At 40.8% G+C, this 18,411-nt stretch overlaps 3 protein-coding genes across 4 annotated transcripts in view; all 3 read left to right on the forward strand.

The window, feature by feature from the left end:
- Positions 1-316: 316 nt before the first annotated feature.
- LOC310930715 (ankyrin repeat and SOCS box protein 15-like) lies at positions 317-5,586 on the forward strand (the record flags this gene model as incomplete). Its single annotated transcript, XM_083893757.1, has 9 exons — positions 317-797; positions 869-921; positions 1,273-1,404; positions 2,427-2,588; positions 2,975-3,224; positions 3,319-3,486; positions 4,026-4,551; positions 5,024-5,177; positions 5,405-5,586. The coding sequence occupies exons 1-9, from the start codon at positions 694-696 to the stop codon at positions 5,584-5,586; spliced, it is 1,731 nt and encodes a 576-aa protein (XP_083749883.1). The 5' UTR covers positions 317-693.
- Positions 5,587-6,859: 1,273 nt separating this feature from the next.
- On the forward strand, positions 6,860-13,803 carry asb15a (ankyrin repeat and SOCS box containing 15a). 2 transcript variants are annotated; one of them, XM_083894394.1, is made up of 10 exons: positions 6,860-6,959; positions 7,925-8,031; positions 8,271-8,308; positions 8,909-9,040; positions 9,417-9,575; positions 9,658-9,903; positions 10,687-10,858; positions 11,351-11,888; positions 13,094-13,247; positions 13,328-13,803. In XM_083894394.1, exons 2-10 carry the CDS (start codon positions 7,928-7,930, stop codon positions 13,483-13,485), a joined length of 1,701 nt encoding a protein of 566 aa, XP_083750520.1. In that variant the 5' UTR covers positions 6,860-6,959; positions 7,925-7,927; the 3' UTR covers positions 13,486-13,803. The 2 variants fall into 2 exon arrangements, with proteins under 2 accessions (XP_083750520.1, XP_083750521.1); XM_083894395.1 differs by having other exon boundaries at positions 7,925-8,027.
- A 2,382-nt stretch (positions 13,804-16,185) lies between these two features.
- The window catches only part of lmod2a (leiomodin 2 (cardiac) a), a gene marked incomplete at both ends in the record, with an annotated part of 4,273 nt that continues 2,047 nt past the window's right edge, over positions 16,186-18,411 (forward strand). The window contains 2 exons of the mRNA XM_083893758.1: positions 16,186-16,461; positions 17,999-18,411. The exon at positions 17,999-18,411 is cut by the window's right edge and continues 790 nt beyond it. Coding sequence (XP_083749884.1) covers positions 16,186-16,461; positions 17,999-18,411 — 689 coding nt within the window. The remainder of the gene's footprint in view (positions 16,462-17,998) is intronic.

Consider the following 18,411-nt stretch of genomic DNA (forward strand, 5'->3'; position numbering starts at 1 on the left):
GATTTATGTCCTCTAGGTCTGCACTATAATTCTGTGCTGCTTGATTCTTGCAAATATTGGTGTGTATTTGTGTATTTGTGTGTGTGTTTTAGTAAATGAGGACATAAAAACTCTGTTTATCATATTTTACCCTAATACTGCTGCTTTATTTTACCACTATTGTCTGGATTTATTAGAAAAAGAGGATTTTAATGCAAAGTTTATTCACTGATTTATTACTCAGAGACTCTTTCCTGAGGCTCATGCTTGCCTGTGACTCATGTTACACACATGATGTTTGTGACTTGTGAAGTGAATTTGGGTTTATTGTCCACCATCTTGTGCCTTGTGCTGGCCGAAATGAGGTATTTTTAAAAAAATCGCTTAAATGGCTTCCGAATAGTTCGTTAAATAAGTAAAATCACATTGCTTTCACTCATTATTTACTACCACTAACATGATGTGACACCATAGAGATGATGTGGCACATATTGTTTGAAGCTGACTGATATTTTTATAATAACATGTTATTTTATGGTCTAAGGGATATTTAACATTTAAATAGACCCAAAAAATGTAGTTTTTTATCCTAATCTTATAAATGAAACTCTAAATAATGTGATTTGTGGCTGTGTTAATGTTAATATTTTTTGGACATATAGACTAACTGAGTTATAAATCAGTGGTAATGAGGCGTTTTCTTCCTGCAGAGTGATGAACACTTATGAAGAATATAGTGAAGATGAGCTCAACGACTACAACATCCAGCTGAGCATCCAAGACTCCTGTCAGGATGCCTTTTTAAAATCTGCAGCCAGGTATGGAAGCCACATTTCACAATGTATCATGTATCAAAAACCCCACAAGCTGACTCTCCTATGCTTCTTAGTCTAGCAGCAGTGACAGATGAAAACCTGAGAGTCCTGGCTGCCATTGAGCAAGGTAAGGCCCCGGAGAACACACTAGCAAAACATTTGACATCACCGGGAAGAGATTTTTGTCTTTGTGTCCGGCTCTGTTGGCTCTCCTCTGAGTCGGACAGCTATGGCCTCATGGTCAGCAGCTGTACGTGAGCACTGCCAAGCATCAGGTGGCTGACAGGAGAGAGAGCGAGACAAACATAAACAGAGAGGAGGGAGAGAGATGATGTAAGAGAAAGGGAAATAGTGGACACTGTAGAGGTAAAGAGCACTGTTCAACACGCCTGGATGTTTCCTGTCTTGTTATTATTGTTTAGTGTCAAAGGACCTAATTAGAGGACCTAAAACTCTTTTTCTTTGCTGTACTAAACAGGTGAGGTGTCGGTGCTCAGGGAGATGCTGAGACATACCTTCGCCTTCAGGGAGGTGGACAGTCGTGGCTGGCTTCCCCTCCACCGAGCCGCATCGCAGCCGGTGTTAGAGGTTCTGGAGACTGTGTTGAAATGTAAGTAACATTTGTTCAGTAGAAGCTCAGATTTGAGTCAATGTGTAAATGTCACAAAGGAAACTCCAAGGAGGTTGCAACTGACACGTCAAGGACGAAGGTTAACGCCAGTCTTACCCAGCTAACAATTTTTTGGTTCCCAGAACGTTGTGGGAACGTTCCCTGAAGGTTGCCCCCTAAGGTTTCCTTTGGTGTTATGGAAATGTTTCTCTTACGCTAGTTTTTGGTCACACATTTTGGTTCTCAGAACATTAATTTGTCACAACCTACATACATTAAGATAACAGAATTAATTATATATATATATATATATATATATATATATATGTGTATGTACATACATATATACGTGTATATATATATATATATGTATACGTATATACATACATACATGTTTATACATATATATATATATATACAGACATATATATATACTTATATGCACATACACATACATATATACATACATACATATATATACATATATGCACATACACATACATACATATATATATACATACATATATATATATACATACATATATACATACATACATACATATAAATATATATACATACATATATATATATAGATACATATATATATATACATACATACATATAAATATATATACATACATATATATATATAGATACATATATATATATACATACATATATACAAATACATACATACATACATACATATATATATATATAAAAATACATACATACATACATACATGTATGTATATACATAAATATATATATGTATGTATACATATATATATACATATACATATATGTATGGAGGTTGTGTCTGAAATCAAGAGACAAATTCAGCCCAATATAAGCTGTGATCTCACTCCCTGTTCATTCACCTGCAGGTCAGCGAGTGGCGAGGTGTTCATGACTTATTGGCTCACCTGTCAGGTTAGCACAGCTGTTAGTCCCCGACATGCAAGTCCAAGAATGCACGTGTTGACCTCGCTTCTGTGTTGTGTTTTGTTGGTTGGTGGCAGCAGTGCAGGACCTCAGCCTGGAGGAGAGGACAACTGTGGGTGGAGAGACACCGCTGACACTGGCGGTTAAAGCCGAGATGGCAGCGAACGTGAAGACCCTGCTGGAGCACGGGGCCTCGCCTCACACCACCAACAGCAGGAATGAGTCACCGCTGCTGCTGGGTAATCCTGAAAGAATGAGTGTTATTTACAAACACAAACAAAAAGTGGGAAATAGATGAACAAGGTGTAGGGATCGTCAGTGTGGTTGTATAAGGTAGACACAGGGCATCTCTCCTTTGGAAAAGTGGATAAAAATAGATTTCAGCCACTTAACAAAAGGCTCAACGAATAAAAGTTGTCAAACCTCTTTATTTGGCCCTTTGACTGCCTTTTTTCTGGCACCCAGGGGTTGTTGATCTGCTACTCCCTCCACCATGTGCCCATGTCCTCACCTAAACTAAACTAAAAAACACTGAAGTATCCCTTAAATTTAGCTCCCACATTCACAACAAAAGTTGAGATTAAATCAAAGCGAAATAAATCATATTTTTCTGCCCACCTTGCAGCTGTGAGGGTCGGCTCTTGCGAGATCACATCCACTCTGGTGGCTCACGGCGCGTGGGTAGAGCAGGTTTGCCGAAAGCAGTGGACAGCGATGCACGAAGCGGCCAAAGTGGGCAACGTTGACATCCTCATGCGGCTGCTGAGGAACGGTGGCCGAGTGAACCAGAAGGACCTGACGGGAGTGACGCCGCTCGCTGTGGCTGCAGAGCACGGACACTTCCACATCACTGAGATTCTGCTCAACTGTGGTCAGTCTGAATATTTTTTTTTACTGCAGGTTTCTCAAGGCCAATAAGGAAAAGAAAGTGAATAAATAAGACCAATCTTGTCTCATCTGCTCAGGTAGCCGAGTGAACTCTCAGGCCCTAAACGGGGAAAGTGTCCTCCTGGATGCAGCTGGGTCAGGAAACACCGCTTGCATTCAGTTGCTGCTGGACAACGGGGCCAATCCAAACCTGGCCAGCATCACCGGACACCTGGCCATCCACAAGGCAGCTTATGCCGGACACTATGAGTGAGCTGCTTGAGTTAGTGGTTTGTGTAGTGGTCAGCAAGAAAACCCGAGTTTACGACCCGGTCGGTTCTTCTTGTTCTTCTTTCCTTCCACAGCCCAACACTCTAAATTGGACACTCTAAATTGACTGTAGGTGTGAGAGTGTATGGTTGTTTGTCTCTACGTCCAGGGTGTATCCTGCGTTTCCCCCTACATCCCATTTCCAGAAGAAAGGGTTTTTCAAGGGTTCTTGGTAACAAAAATGGTTCCAGTAAGAACCATTTTGATCCAGAGAACCCTTTAAAACTCCAGGTAGACTATTCAGTCGTGTCATTCAGGATAAATCAAATGACGAAATGAGATTTCTACAACCCTTCAGCTTTCAAAGACATACGATATTTTATAAAGAGGCATGTAAAGACAAATTTCAAGAGAGATAACGCAAGATCCTCCTGAAGTAAACTGTCTATGTTGCCTGTAAATGCTCTTTAGATCAGGACTTTTAGATACAGTTCTCCATCTCATTGCTCAAGTCAACCCTAGATGTTCTTCTCTCACAGTGCCCTGAAGATGCTGATACCTCTGACCACCAGAAAAGCCATTAAAGAAGCCGGTCAGAGTCCAGTCCACTCTGCAGCAGAGGGAGGACAGACGCGCTGCCTGCAGCTCCTGCTCGCCCACGGCTTCGACGTCAACTACCGCATGAGCACCAGAAACTCGGAAAACTACCGCGACATGAGGCGGAGCGCTTTGTATTTCGCCGTCTCCAACGGCGACGTGGACTGCACCAAGATCCTGCTGTCAGCCGGAGCAAAGACAGACCTGGATCCCCTGTCCTGCCTCTTAGTGGCCGTGCGGTCCGGGCGCTACGAGATCGTGAGGCTGCTGCTGGCTGCCAAAGCGGACGTGAACTGCTACTTCACGGTGGTGAGCGACACGGTGTTCCCCACCGCGCTGCAGTACTGTCTGAAGGACGAGGTGATGATGAGGCTGCTGCTCAACAACGGCTACAGGGTGGCCAGGTGCTTTCACTGTCGCCACGACAGCGCGTTTGATGCTGTTGATGATGTGGAGGAGAAAATCCCTGTGAGTGTTGTTTTTTTCCACTCAAATCAGTAGTTTGACATTAAAGGGAATATATGTCTGTTTAAGGTAGAGTAGACAGGGTTTTAAGAGTGAGAATAGTACTTCTATCTACTATCTGTGGTGGCAAAGGACCAATTAGAGGACAGCGCAGAAAGCTGGTGCTTCTGTTGCTTATTCTACTACAACTAATCTGCATACAGGTCTGTTTTTAGTGCTGGATGAACTTCCTGCAATACAAGGAACCCAGAAGATGAAGATTCTGAAAAAATATGTAAAAAAAATATATATTTTTTCTAGGAATCTCGCCTACTGTAGCTTTAAAGGATGAGCAGCTGGTTAGTTGAGCTTTACACCAAGAATGGCTCTTCTTGGTGTCGTCTGCCGTTCTACAACTTATCACGCTCATGTCCAACAATCATTTCTAGAAACTAAACTATGAAGGACTGTCTGTCTTGTCTGTTGTCTTTTTCAGTTCTGCGAGTTCATGAGTCTCTGCTGCCTCATGCATCTGTCCGGGAGCGCGGTGCGGATCCTGCTGGACTACGTCAGCCACGTCAACATTTGCTCCAAACTCAGACGCATCCTGGAGAGACAGCAAGAGTGGCCAGACATTTGTGAAATCATCAGTGAGTTTGTTCAATCACCCTCAGGGCAAAACTTTGTATTTTAGCCTCACTACCGCTTAAATTACATGAAGAGATAATTACCTGGAAGTTGTTTGATCTCTCCATTACTTGCTCTGCAGCTGTAATGTACACTGCACCCTGTAGAGGGCACTAGTGGAACTGTTGACTCCTGTGATTCATGAGTAAACTGTTAAAGTGATGTTTTTAAACAACACCTTGCTCTCCAGACAGTCCTCGCTCCCTCAAGCATCTCTGCAGACTGGAGGTCAGGAGGCATTTGACCCTGAAGAGACTCAGTAATCCTGAAATCATGAACTCACGCTTTTTCCCTCCGGGGCTGAAGAGCTTCATCATGTACAAGGAGCTGGATCTGTACAGCCTCAGCCAGGACCATGAACGCAATGTGTGAAGATATATATCTTTTTATTTAAAAAGATAACACGTCTAATTGTCCGTTTCTACGTAACCTGCATTTTATACCTTATTATACTTTTATATATTATGAGAGAATTCAGAAATCTGCTTTTACAAAACACTGACAACATATCAGTTGTCAGTGTTTTTGCTCCACATTATCATTCATTATTTATTTCTTGATTTAAAAAACAATAAAAAATTATCATGAGCCTCATCTGGACTTTCTTTTTTAGTTGTTGCTTATTTTAACCATAAAAGGGCTAGAAAATGTCCTGTAACTAGGTGTTTTTACCCATTTTTCCAGAATAACTTTCAATATCTGGCAGTTATTTACAACTTACTGCATGTTAAAATACTGTTTTAACAATTTAAAGTTTTATTTAAAAAAAAAAACACTATAGTATTACACAAACACCAGATTTTGTGTGTTAAATTTGAAATTTGAACAGTATAACACAAATTCAATCCAACTTTTGTCCTCCCTGGTGAAATTACCGTAATAACCACACGATAGCACAAACCATTGCGTAATAATTACGGTAATGCAAAGTGCGAAGATTTAAAGACCTTTTATGTTATTTTATATTGACCAAATTTTCCCTGACAGGAGGAGATAGCAACCAATAATGATAATAAATAATAATAATAATAATAATAATAATTATAAAAAGTAGGAAAAATAATCTAAAAAGTGATATCAGGTTAGGTGAGAGGACCTGAAATATTGATATTATTTATTTTCGTCAATGCTTCCTCTTGATTACTAGTGTGCATCTGTTTAAGCTGAAAAAAAAAAGCCTGAAACCTGTATTTTCTTGTGTTTGAGTCAGTTTTGTACAGTATATATAAAATGCACTTTTTCTGCATCACAGCTCTACAATTAAAACTGTGACACAAAGTGACGACGTCTCATTGTTTGTACAGGAATGCAACACATACCGTGACCATGTGCAGAGTTTAAAGGTCAGGAGCCGTCACTCACCTCACTCTTCAAAGCCTCTTCATGATCATTGCAGCAGCAGCAGCAGCACGCGGCATGAATTCTGAGTTGAAAACTTTGCAGCCGTCAGACGAATCATAACGACACAATAAATATTCACATAACGGACAATCTCATCTCGTTACGCTTTATCGTGAGCTGTGCTGAAAGTGTGTGCAGAGTGATATTACACTCCATTAGGTGCAGTGGAACGGCCTGCGTGTTAAAAGAAAGTGGAACAGGTGACGCCTTAAAATAGCACGAGTCGCGAGTATGTGAGAGTGTGTAGGGATAGTGGTGGGGGAGGCAGTCCAGCCATGACACAAACACTCCGCTGCTGTTATTGCTTCTTCTTCTACTTCCTCTGACTCCAACACATTCATCAGGTAAGAATGATCAGTATTTGGATTCTCTATGTTGTAATTCATCCATTCATTCATTCATTCATGCGTATTTTGCACAAAGCTCTAAAATCGTACAGTTCCCGAATCAGCAGGTATTTGATCCTATTAGGGTTAAGGAGGTCAGGGGTCAAAGAGTCCTGGAAAGGGTGGAGGAAGCAGACAAAAAAAAGTGTACGCCTCTAAGTTTTACGACAAACGAGAATGAAAGTACTTTTACTACGAATCTAGTACTTTTATGGAATTAAAACGATTCAAATACAACCTGAAATCACTGTGTTATTTTGATTTCATCATACCTTTCATTTTTCCAGCTCCTCAGTGTACATGAATACTGCTTGCACATAATTAATGCACGAGTAGAAAAACTGCAGTGATGTAATATTTCAAACAGAATACCCCTGCACTGAGCATTTGAGCACCTTCACCTGACTGTACTCTCCTTTTCAATAGAGGTTTTTCTTTTATTTATACAGTGAGTTAAGTTATAATATTGTACAGCATAGCAGGATCAACAAATATAGCTGTATACAAGCAGTTCAGCTCACCACACAGCACTTCTGGAATGGTATAAACCGTGATCCGGCTTAATCTTGCAGTAAGTTTCCTAGAGCACGAGTCGTGCAGGTTAACAGCTACATAAATAGCACGCTGTTATACCAGCACGACACCGTGTTCTCTCTGCACCGCCAGGATATTATGAAGCACACGGAGCTGCTATCAAACTGAACCGAACTGAGGCTTCCTGTCGGACCACGAGCAAACACTACACAGCTTTAAGAACATGGAGCTATTTAACGACTGCAGCTTCAGCAGATCGTTACTGTCGATTTGTCACTCCGAGAGCAAAGATTGACAGGAATTAAACAGTGTATGCATGGTTTGACTGTGTGTGTGTGTGTGTGTATGTGTGTGTGTGTGTGTGTGACTGTACCTGTGCCATGTCGGAGGTTATGGATGCAGCCGAGGACTCGGACGAAGACGACCTCCTGGCCTACGACCTGCAGATGATCATTCAGGAGTCATGTCAGAGAGAGCACATGACAGAATCAGGCAGGTACAGCTCCACCATCCAAATCACAGCTTGATGTCACATATTTAAAAAAGAAGAAGAAGAAAAATGTTTTAATTGTGGTCTTTTAATTGATTTTTGTTGTTTTAGATGTATCTTATCACCTCTCGTGAGCTATTATGCCTTTTATTTATTGTGTCTCTTATTTATTCTTGTCTACAGCACTTTGGTTCACTGTGGTTGTTTTAAAGTGCTTTCCCATTTTTTTTTTGTTGCACTTTTAGGATTGAAGTGCTGAAACTTGTGAACGCCATTGAGAAAGGTACGTGTCACATTCAGCCCTGCTGTTTATTCTGTTTTTATTTACATGATTTTTTTTTTTATATATAACTAACTAACTGGAGAGAGAACGCTCCCACAAAAGCTTTTATACCAGAGTATGATGACAATAAAGATATTTATATTTGATTGATATTTGAAAATTCCCAATGTCGCCCAAACTGGGGAAAAGGGGGTTTTAATGTGCATCACTAAATGCAACATTTAGTTAATAATAGTGTTTATATTTACAAATCATTACAAATACATGTAGGTAAGAAGCAGTATGGTCACAAATTGCATTGTTCACACACATTTTTGTTCTGCATTAACAACTTACACCTGAATCTTTAAAACTCCACTCAACCTTCATCTCAGACTTTAGTTAAACAACTTTTAGAGTCCAACACTGAACTCAAAGGTTAAGGGATAAGGGACTTAAGGATTATAAGCAACAGAATATCTGTTCTTCAAAGGCTTTAGACAAATAAAAAGGGGTCAGTAACGACCAAAGCTTCACATTCTGTGACTTGTAATGAAAGACAGGAGCTCAATGTCTGTCTTTGTCTTTCTTTACTGCATTAAAGCTCTTTACCGTTCACAGGTGACGTAGCGGCTCTGCAGGAGCTCTGTGATTTCCCAGCAGCCTTCAGTCAGTTGGACGATCAGGGCTGGTACCCTCTGCACAGAGCAGCTGTTCAACCTCTGGTGTCTGTTCTGGAGATGGTGCTGTACGGTGAGTCAAGAGTTTAGGAGAGAGTAAGCGGATGGTGTTCCTGCTGAAGGTTTCCAACTCAATTTATGTTACTCAAACACTAGAGGGCAGCACAATGTGGTTCTTGTATTCTCTCTACTGTGTCTCTATAACAAGGTTATTATACATTATAAAAAAAACAACTCTGTTTATACTATACAATTAACTAAAATTGAAAAAAACCTTTTTGAAATAAATAAAAAATAAAGCTGTTTTTTGTGCAAAAATGTGCTTATATGTCCTTCTTTTCAATTAATTTCATACATGTATTAATTTTTTTCCTCAGGTTGTGTTTGAGACAGCATTTTAATTCATAAAAAAAAAATAAAAAAGTGAAGTTTAACTTTTGCCGTTTCAGCGTCTTTCAGCCTGAGTCTGGAGGAGAAGACTGCGCAGGGCGAGACCTTCCTGACTTTAGCAGTCAAATCCACCTTTGTGGAAAATGTGACAATGCTTCTCGAGCACGGAGCCTCTCCTCACACCACCAACAGCAAGAATGAGTCTCCTCTGCTTTTAGGTGAGAGCATTGTCTGATAACACCGTCACAAAACACTTCATCCTCACCTCCTCCTCCTCCTCCTCATGTCCTCTCCCTGCAGCAGTCGCAGTGGGATCTTACGAGATGGTTTCCTGTCTGATCGCTGGAGGAGCTTATGTGGAGCAGGTGTGTTTGAAGAAGTGGACGGCCATGCACGAGGCGTCCAGGTCAGGCTGCGTCCACATCATGGAGCTCCTTCTGCAGAACGGAGGACGGGTTTCAGAGACAGACCAGTATGGAGTGACTCCTCTGGGCATCGCCGCAGAATATAGTCACCCTGACGTCCTGGAGCTCCTCATCAAACATGGTGAAAAAATACAATGTTTTACTAATTTCCAGAAATAAATGTGTTATTTGATCATTTGATCTCTTTCCTACAACAACAGAGGAAGTTGGGATTGCCAAAAAGATAAATTAAATTGAATAAAAAAATTGACGTCAAAGTCACTTCCTACAAAAAGAAAATAAAAGCCCTGCAATATTTGTCACTGTATTTCTGTCAATTGTACAAGTTTTATGAGTAAAAGATCTGGAAAAAATTTAATAAATTAAAGAAAGTCAACAAATTTAATCCAACACTGTAACAGAATGTGAATTAACCAGCAACAGCATGATGACTTTAAACCTTTAAGGTACGCACCAAGAAAAAAGCAAAGGAAAAATTATTTATTTTCATTTTTTATTATTTTATTTTATTTATTTACGATTACAATAACGACAATCAATATATATTAGACCCTACAGTATTTTAGATACAGGCCTCTACCAAACGGTTGAGATGTCTGTTCATAATAAACCTGGTTTGCATAATTCATAAAGTAAAACATTCAGAACAAGTCACATTAATTCAGCTTGATGCATTTTTCAATGAGATATAGTGACTTAAAGTGTGGTCGACCAAATGGTTGAGTAGTACCTTAAAGGGTTAAGTGTATTCTTGACCAAATGAAGAAAATGGGTGAAACAGCCCTTTAATATTAATAAATAATGTATTGCCAAAGCAGCACAATGTATTGAAGAGGTACAAAGTTAGATATCCAGAATGTTGCCATTTTCTAATATGCATAATCCCGTTTCCTCCCATTTAAAGGTGCTGATGTAAACGATCAGGCGCCCAACGGCGACAGCGTCCTCTACGACGCCGCAGGTTCAGGGAACCCGGACTGTATCGACCTCCTGCTGCAGCACGGAGCGAACCCCAACATCTACAATTTGAGTTCGCAGCTGCCCATTCACCGAGCAGCGTATGAAGGACACCTGCTGTGAGTGAGCCAACGGAAATGAACTCTTAAAGAGTTTTTGTTTTCTTGAAACCTGGGCTGATCTACATCATGTCATCATTTGAATGTTATACTGAAGCTCTTTAACTTTTTGAAGATTCCTGAACTGAAAAACTTCCCAACATGAGTCAAAACAGCACCTTTATGTCTTTTTACTGCAGTTATATTGCGCGATATATTGTTATTTCAAAATAAAATGGATATTTTAACCTTTATAACCTCCCTCAAATGCATGTCGGCACTGATTGAAAGTGCACTAGTCCTCGACTCTCTTGCAATAAGGAAAGGGATAAATCATATATTTTGTGTTAGTGTGTATCTTCTACAACCATGGTTCTCAAACTGTGGTACATGTACCACCAGTGGTACGCCAGCTTCCTCTGGTGGCACTTGGAGGAAAATACAGAAATACTTGGTATAAAAGGTTTGAGAACCACTCTTTTACAATATTCTCTGACTTTTTTCCCCCCACAGAGCTTTGAGGATTTTGATACCTATCACCACGCGCCGCGCCCTGCGGTTGTGCGGACACAGCCCCGTCCACTCTGCCGCTGATGGAGGCCACGCCCACTGCCTGGAGCTACTGCTGCACAAAGGCTTCGACGTCAACGCGCTGCTCGCCCCACACATCACTGAAAACTACGGCGACATGAGGAGAACCCCGCTGTTCTTCACCGTCTCCAACGGGGACGCGAACTGCACCGAGATACTGCTCAAGTCGGGGGCCGAACCCGACCTGGACCTGCTGCGCTGCCTCCTGGTGGCGGTTCGCTCCGGACGTTACGAGATCGTGAAGCTGCTGATGGCGGCCAAGGCGGACGTGAACTGTTACTTCACGGTGGTGAACGACACGGCGTTTCCCACGGCGCTGCAGTACTGTCTGAAAGACGAGGTGATGATGAGGCTGCTGCTCAACAACGGCTACGACGCAGAGAAATGCTTCTGCTGTAACCATGACGACGACAACGACGACTGGGACAGGGACGCACAGCATCAGCAGCAAAAACTTGCTGTGAGTTCCCAGTGAGGAAATACACAGCAAGTACACAAATCTGCAGTTCTAATATCGGTCTCTTTATAATTCCCAATTTTATCAGCAGATTATGTATATGTATACATGTATACATGTATATGTATACATACATACATACATATGTATACATGTATATACACACATACATACATATGTATACATATATATACACACATACATACATATGTGTACATATATACTGTATACACACATACATACATACACATATATACATACATATACATACATATGTATACATACATACATATGTATACATACATACATATATACATTTATACATATATACATACATACATATATATACAAACATACATACATATGTATACATATATATATACATATATACATAGATACATACATATGTATACATATATACACACGTACATACATACATATGTATACATATGTATACAAACATACATACATATGTATACATATATACTGTATACACACATACATACATATGTATACATACATACACATATATACACACATACATACATATGTATACATATATATATATATGTATACATACATACGTATACATATATATGTATACATACATATATATATACATACATATATATATATACATACATATATATACATACATACATAATATGTATGTACTTATATTATATATATATATATAATGTATAATGTATATATTATATACACACACAAGCCCAAACTCTATTGACTTCCACTTATATAATCAACACTACACTTATGCTGGTGACCTCTAGAGGCTGCAGTGGCAATTACAGCAACATTAATTTAATTCATTTAAGTGAGGAAGCTTTTTTAAAAAACAAACTACCATCTTTAATGCTCTAATGTAAATTCCAGACCCCATGGTTCTCAAACTGTGGTACGTGTTCCCGCAGTGGTACACAAGCTTCCTCTGGCGGTACTTGGAGGAATTTTGACCAAGAGTGCGGTAGAAAATGAAACAAATAACAAATAAATAAAGAATAATGATTCGAGTCACCTCATCTCTCCTCCGTCTCCATCTAGTTTCTCTACACCAGTGTGTGAAGTATATGTGAGGAAGAGGAGGATGACTTGGTATAAAAAGTTTGAGAACCACTGGTCTTGACAGAACAAACCAATCATTACCTTCTCACATGAGCCACTTCCTCTCTCCTGTCCCGTTTGTCCAGTTCTGCGACTTCGCCAGCGTCTCCTGTCTGGTGAACGTGGTGGGCAGAGTCGTGCTCGTCCTCCTGGAATACGTGGGTCAGGTTTCTCTCTGCGGGAAACTGACAAAGACCCTGGAGACACAGAGAGAGTGGCCTTACATTCGCTGGACCATACGTGAGTGACAGTACATTGGTTGCAGACTCGTGCTGCTGCCGCCGCCTCCGACGTCACACTGTGATTCCCCTGTGACGCAGGAAACCCTCGCTCGCTGTCTCACCTGAGCAGAGTGGTGATACGGAAACACCTGAGCTGCAGTGAGCTGACGAGCAGCCAGCTGCCCACCAGGCTGAAGGACTACCTGCTGTTCAGAGAGAACGACCTGTACTCCACAGTCATCTGCAGGGAAGAGTGAACACATGGCTCTGATCAAAAGTCTTAACCTTTAAGTGTATTTTAACTTATTCTTTTTTTTTTTTACTTCTTTGTTTCATGTACCTCGGCCTGTATTTGTACACTTCAATCAACAAAAGAACATATATACAACTTTAAAACAATATAGAGAGCAAAGACTGAGATTTCAGGAATAGCTTTCTTTCTTAAATCTGCAAGTGGAAGCATTTTTGTCATTTTTACTTTTACCATTAATCGGGTCCAACACCTTTAGCAGTTTGATGAAAAAACAAACAGGTCCTGGTTTGTACTGTGTGACTCTCAATGAATGAATGAATGAATAAACGAGACATGAAGTGAGTTGTTGGTCAGCGTCTCATGTAGCCTCTTTGGTGTTTTGTGGCAAAAAAGTCTAAAGTTCTCCCAAACTGCAGTAAAGTTACTGTCATCATAATCATAATAATAAAAATGATATGGTAACAGGAGCCGAGAAGGTGTCATGGATGAAGAGACTTCCACTGATCATCAATTAGGGATGAGTCCAAAATATGGAAATGGTGACATACCGTCGCCCCTGCCTTGTCCAATACGATAATCGATACGCCTAAATTTATCAAATTAACAGTCCATGCCAGTTTTACTCCCCGGGTGTCCATACTTCATGTCTCCTTTCGGTGCTCGCCGCTCAAATAAATGAGGGGAAACTTGGTTGGTAGTTTCCTGGCTGAAGAAGGGAATAATGGTGAAGAAAGCAGATGCTCCATCCACATTCAATACATAGATTTTATGCACTTTGTTCTCCTTGTTGTGAATAAATAGAAATATTTGGCATTTTTAACTTTAACTCTACATGTAGCAGTCCCCACACCGGTCCTTTCTTTCATAACTGAACCTGTTCCCCTTGATGTGGACACAATAATCCAGGTCAAGGCTCAAATTAACGGCAGCTTTAGGATGAGAGAGCGTTACGTCACGCAGTCTTTTCACCTCGGACACGTAACGGGATACATCGTTAGACATGAGAGAGAAGTATACGTGAGTCGGTATGGAGCTGTGGTGGTTGCCTCGACAACCATATAAACACAGGGGCTGATGCTGAGGAAGGAAAAACGCTCCGCACTTTATGAACTCAAAGTTGAGCCTAGAATGAAGAGAGATTTAGGTTTTAGATACTTTGTGTTCTTGTTCTCAGCTGAGAATTAGATCCATACACTACCCGTCTTCATAAAGATGAACATTAACCATGATGCAATAAGTATTACATATTTAGACACACAATATTTTGGTACTTATTAACACACAAAATGCCGTGTTAACTGCATTAAAACACACAGAATGTCCATTTAACTATGTTATAACACACAAAATGTTGCTTTAACTGATTTATAACACACATAATGTCCCTTTAACTGTGTTAAAACACACACAATGACCCTTTTAATGTGTTATAACACACAGAATGTCCCAGTAACTGTTATAGAACACACATAATGTCCCTTTAACTGTGTTAAAACACACATAATGTCCCACTAACTGTTATAACACACACATAATGTTGCTTTAACTGTGTTATAACACACATGATGTCATATTCACTGTGTTATGATGTCCCTTTCACTGTGTTAAAACACACAGAATGTCCCTTTAAATGCATTAAAACACACATAATGTCCCTTTATCTGTGTTATAACACACATAATGTCCCTTTATCTAGGTTATAACACACATAATGTACCTTTATCTGTGTTATAACACACATAATGTCGCTTTAACTGCGTTATAACACACATAATGTCCCTTTATCTGTGTTATTACACACAATGTGCCTTTATCTGCGTTATAACACACATAATGTCGCTTTAACTGCTTAAAAACACACATATTCTCCCTTTAACTATGTTATTATAACACACAATGTCCAATTAACTGTGATATAACACGCATAATGTCCTTTCAATGGTGTTTAAACACAAAGTATTCACAACTGCTTTAAAACACACAGCATGTCCCTTTTACTGTGCTGTAACACACTAGGATGGACAGTCATTCATTATTATTATGTCTTTATAAACCTGACCGATAGAAGGCAACAGAAAAAGCAGGAGTTTTTCCTCTATCACTCACTCATCCTTGTTAGTGTTGTGGCATCTGCTTTGACTTGTTCCACCAAATGTTCTTCTGAAAGCTCCAGTCAAGAGTGTCTTACAATCGGTCTGTCTTGACTTGAAGCCGATGTGTCCATGTGTAAACATCAATCCCTGTCGGCACCAGCCCGAGCTGCACTGTACGTAATAATAATCCCAGCATCTTTAGGGAGAACAAGTGTTTCCCCGACAACCCCACAACTGCCCCAACACGTTACATAAGGCTTCATCTCCGGTGTCTCCCCCATGCTTTCTTGGTTTCTTTTGAGGCATGAGTTGCTGATGACCTCTCAGTGCCGGCCAATCAGAGGCCTCACATTCCTGCAGTAAGCCTATCTCACTGTCCCCACCCGCCAACCCCCCACACTACCAACACCGAACACCCTAAAAAAAGATGGAACAATCAGACCCTCCCCTTTTCTCTCTCTGTCAGGATCCTCAACAAACAGCTGCACAAGACCAGTAGACGAACAAGGAGTGACCCACGGCCTCCATGATCTGAAGACGACACAAGAGGAGAATAGAAAGAGGGAAAAGAGATTAGAGATTAAAGCTTTGGAGAGTCCAGCCCCCGAGCCATGAGTACGTTTGGGTACTGCAGGGAGCTGAAGAAGTACGAGGAGGTGGATGAAGACGAGCTTCTGGCCACGCTGTCCTCCCAGGAGCTCCAGGAGCTGGAGAGGGAGCTGGCCGACCTCGACCCCGACGACGACGTGCCCATCGGCCTGAGGCAGAAGGATCAGACCAACAAAAGCCCAACGGGGACGTTTGACAGGGACGCTCTGCTGAAATACTGGGAGGACGAGAACGAGAAGCTGCCGGAGGACGAGACGGAGGAGTCCAAGGAAAGACAGGTGACCTGCAATAACGGACAAGGACAGCATTTGTAAAAATCTGCTCAGAACAAGACTTAAGATTCACATAATCTTTTGATATTTCAAAAATATGCAGCCTTGACAGAAATATGTTGGTCCATAATAAGTAAACAGAGACCATTTCTTAGACGAGAAGACAAGATATGTTAAACTCTGACTTCTGGTTTATTAAAGTCTAAGGTTTCAAGCTGCAACATCAAGTACTAATTAAAAAACAGGGGGGAATATTTACCTTTTAAACCTCTTTTCTTTAGTCGTCTGATCTGTTGAAGTTGTGGATCACGGAGCATTTATCCTGTATTTACAGCAGCACTATAGTATATAGTGCTAGCGTAGTATACTACACTATAGAAGCCACTACGTGACCAGCATCGTACACGCAGAGTGAAGACATTTGGGTGATGCTCTCAATATCAGACTCCGCGAGATCAACCCGACAGCATTTTTAAACCAGTTATTAAAATAAATGTAATGCCAGATTGGTATCGGTTCACGACTTCACGTGCAGCTAATGTTGTTGTTGACGATGATGATGATGATATGGCTGCGGGGGTGACGTTGATCGGATAGCAATCGGATCTAGACGCGACGCATGTTAATACAATCGGCATCACTATTTGATCACAGTAAATGCACTCCAATACCAGGTGTAGTCAGCAAGGACCTACAGAAAAGCATTTGAATTAGCCGGAAACGAAACTCGGTATGCTCACCCCCCCCCCCAACTAGGAATTGATTTTTCTTAGTTTTTCTGACTTGTTGCTGGTTTTCTCGTGGCATGGTTCACATAATAAAAAAGCCATTAAAATCTATGATATCTTACAAACACGTTGACCGTCACACGGCGGAGTAGTGGCTAGCACTGTTAGCTCACAGCAAGACATTTGGTGCGTGGAATCTGAGATTAGCTCCAGCTCCCCACTACCCTCATGTGGAGGATAAAATGGTAGATAATTAATAAATTGTACTCGTCCAAGTCACAAAAAAACACATTTGAAATGAATGATGAAGGCAGCAGTGGATCGCAACAACCCCTTTGTGCCGGGAGGTAAAAAAAAAAAAAAAAGATTAATTTTACAGACTTTGTTTCTTCCAAGGCCGTCTAATGGTGAGAGTTAGTGGCAAATGCATTCTTAAGATATCGTAGACTTAAGTAGGCATACACTTTTAAGAGGTGAACGTTTTGTTGAGTGGATAGAATGCGTTTATCCTTGCACTCGGAGGATAAGAATTCCCAATAAAAAAAATAAAAAAAAGATTGCCTTGTAAATGAATGTATGACAAAAAGTTTGAGAGCTTTTCTGATGAATAATGTTATTACCATGTGCATGGAACACAGTTTATTATGTAAAATGACCACAACCTAGTTTGTAAAAATGAGCGGCTGGTAATGTTCTAAAAATACACAAGAAATGCGAGCTTTAATGAGCGTCTGCTAGCATTGGAGAGGATACTTCATTAACTTAATAACAGAGGCTGAAGAATGTCAACTAATATTCTGCTCCGTCGTGTGCAGGAGGCAAGGCCAGATGTGAGTGGAGCAGAAAGAGTGTCAACAACCAGCGGCATCACTGGGAATAATGACAGAAAGAAGGCCTCAAACAAGGAGAAGAAAACACAAAGAGTTTCCGGCAAAAACGAGACGACGTTGAAAGAGTTGGAGAAGAAAGACGAGCACAAAAAGGAGGCTCCTTCAAACAGGAGTACGTGTTCTCAAAAGAACGGTCTGTCTAACGGTTTGAAGGCTGAACTCAGGACTGAAACCACAGACACGACCTCAGAGAGACCGAGCGGGAACCCCATAGTTATCGACGAAGTCCTGGAGCAGATTCTGCGAGACGACCCCACCATGAACGACGTCAACCTCAACAATATCGAAGACATCTCCCAGGAGACCTTGCTCCGTTTTGCCGAAGCGCTGAGCACAAA

This window comes from Microchirus variegatus (assembly GCF_963457635.1).
Source record: "Microchirus variegatus genome assembly, chromosome: 8".
Taxonomy (NCBI): Eukaryota; Metazoa; Chordata; class Actinopteri; order Pleuronectiformes; family Soleidae; genus Microchirus; species Microchirus variegatus.

Bases quoted from the DNA above. Each gene is read 5' to 3' on its own strand.
- asb15a (XM_083894394.1), top strand. From the start codon at position 7,928: ATGGATGCAGCCGAGGACTCGGACGAAGACGACCTCCTGGCCTACGAC. The intron at 8,309-8,908 runs GTACGTGTCACA...TACCGTTCACAG, and splicing joins TGTGAACGCCATTGAGAAAG to GTGACGTAGCGGCTCTGCAG. The intron at 10,859-11,350 runs GTGAGTGAGCCA...TTCCCCCCACAG, and splicing joins GCGTATGAAGGACACCTGCT to AGCTTTGAGGATTTTGATAC.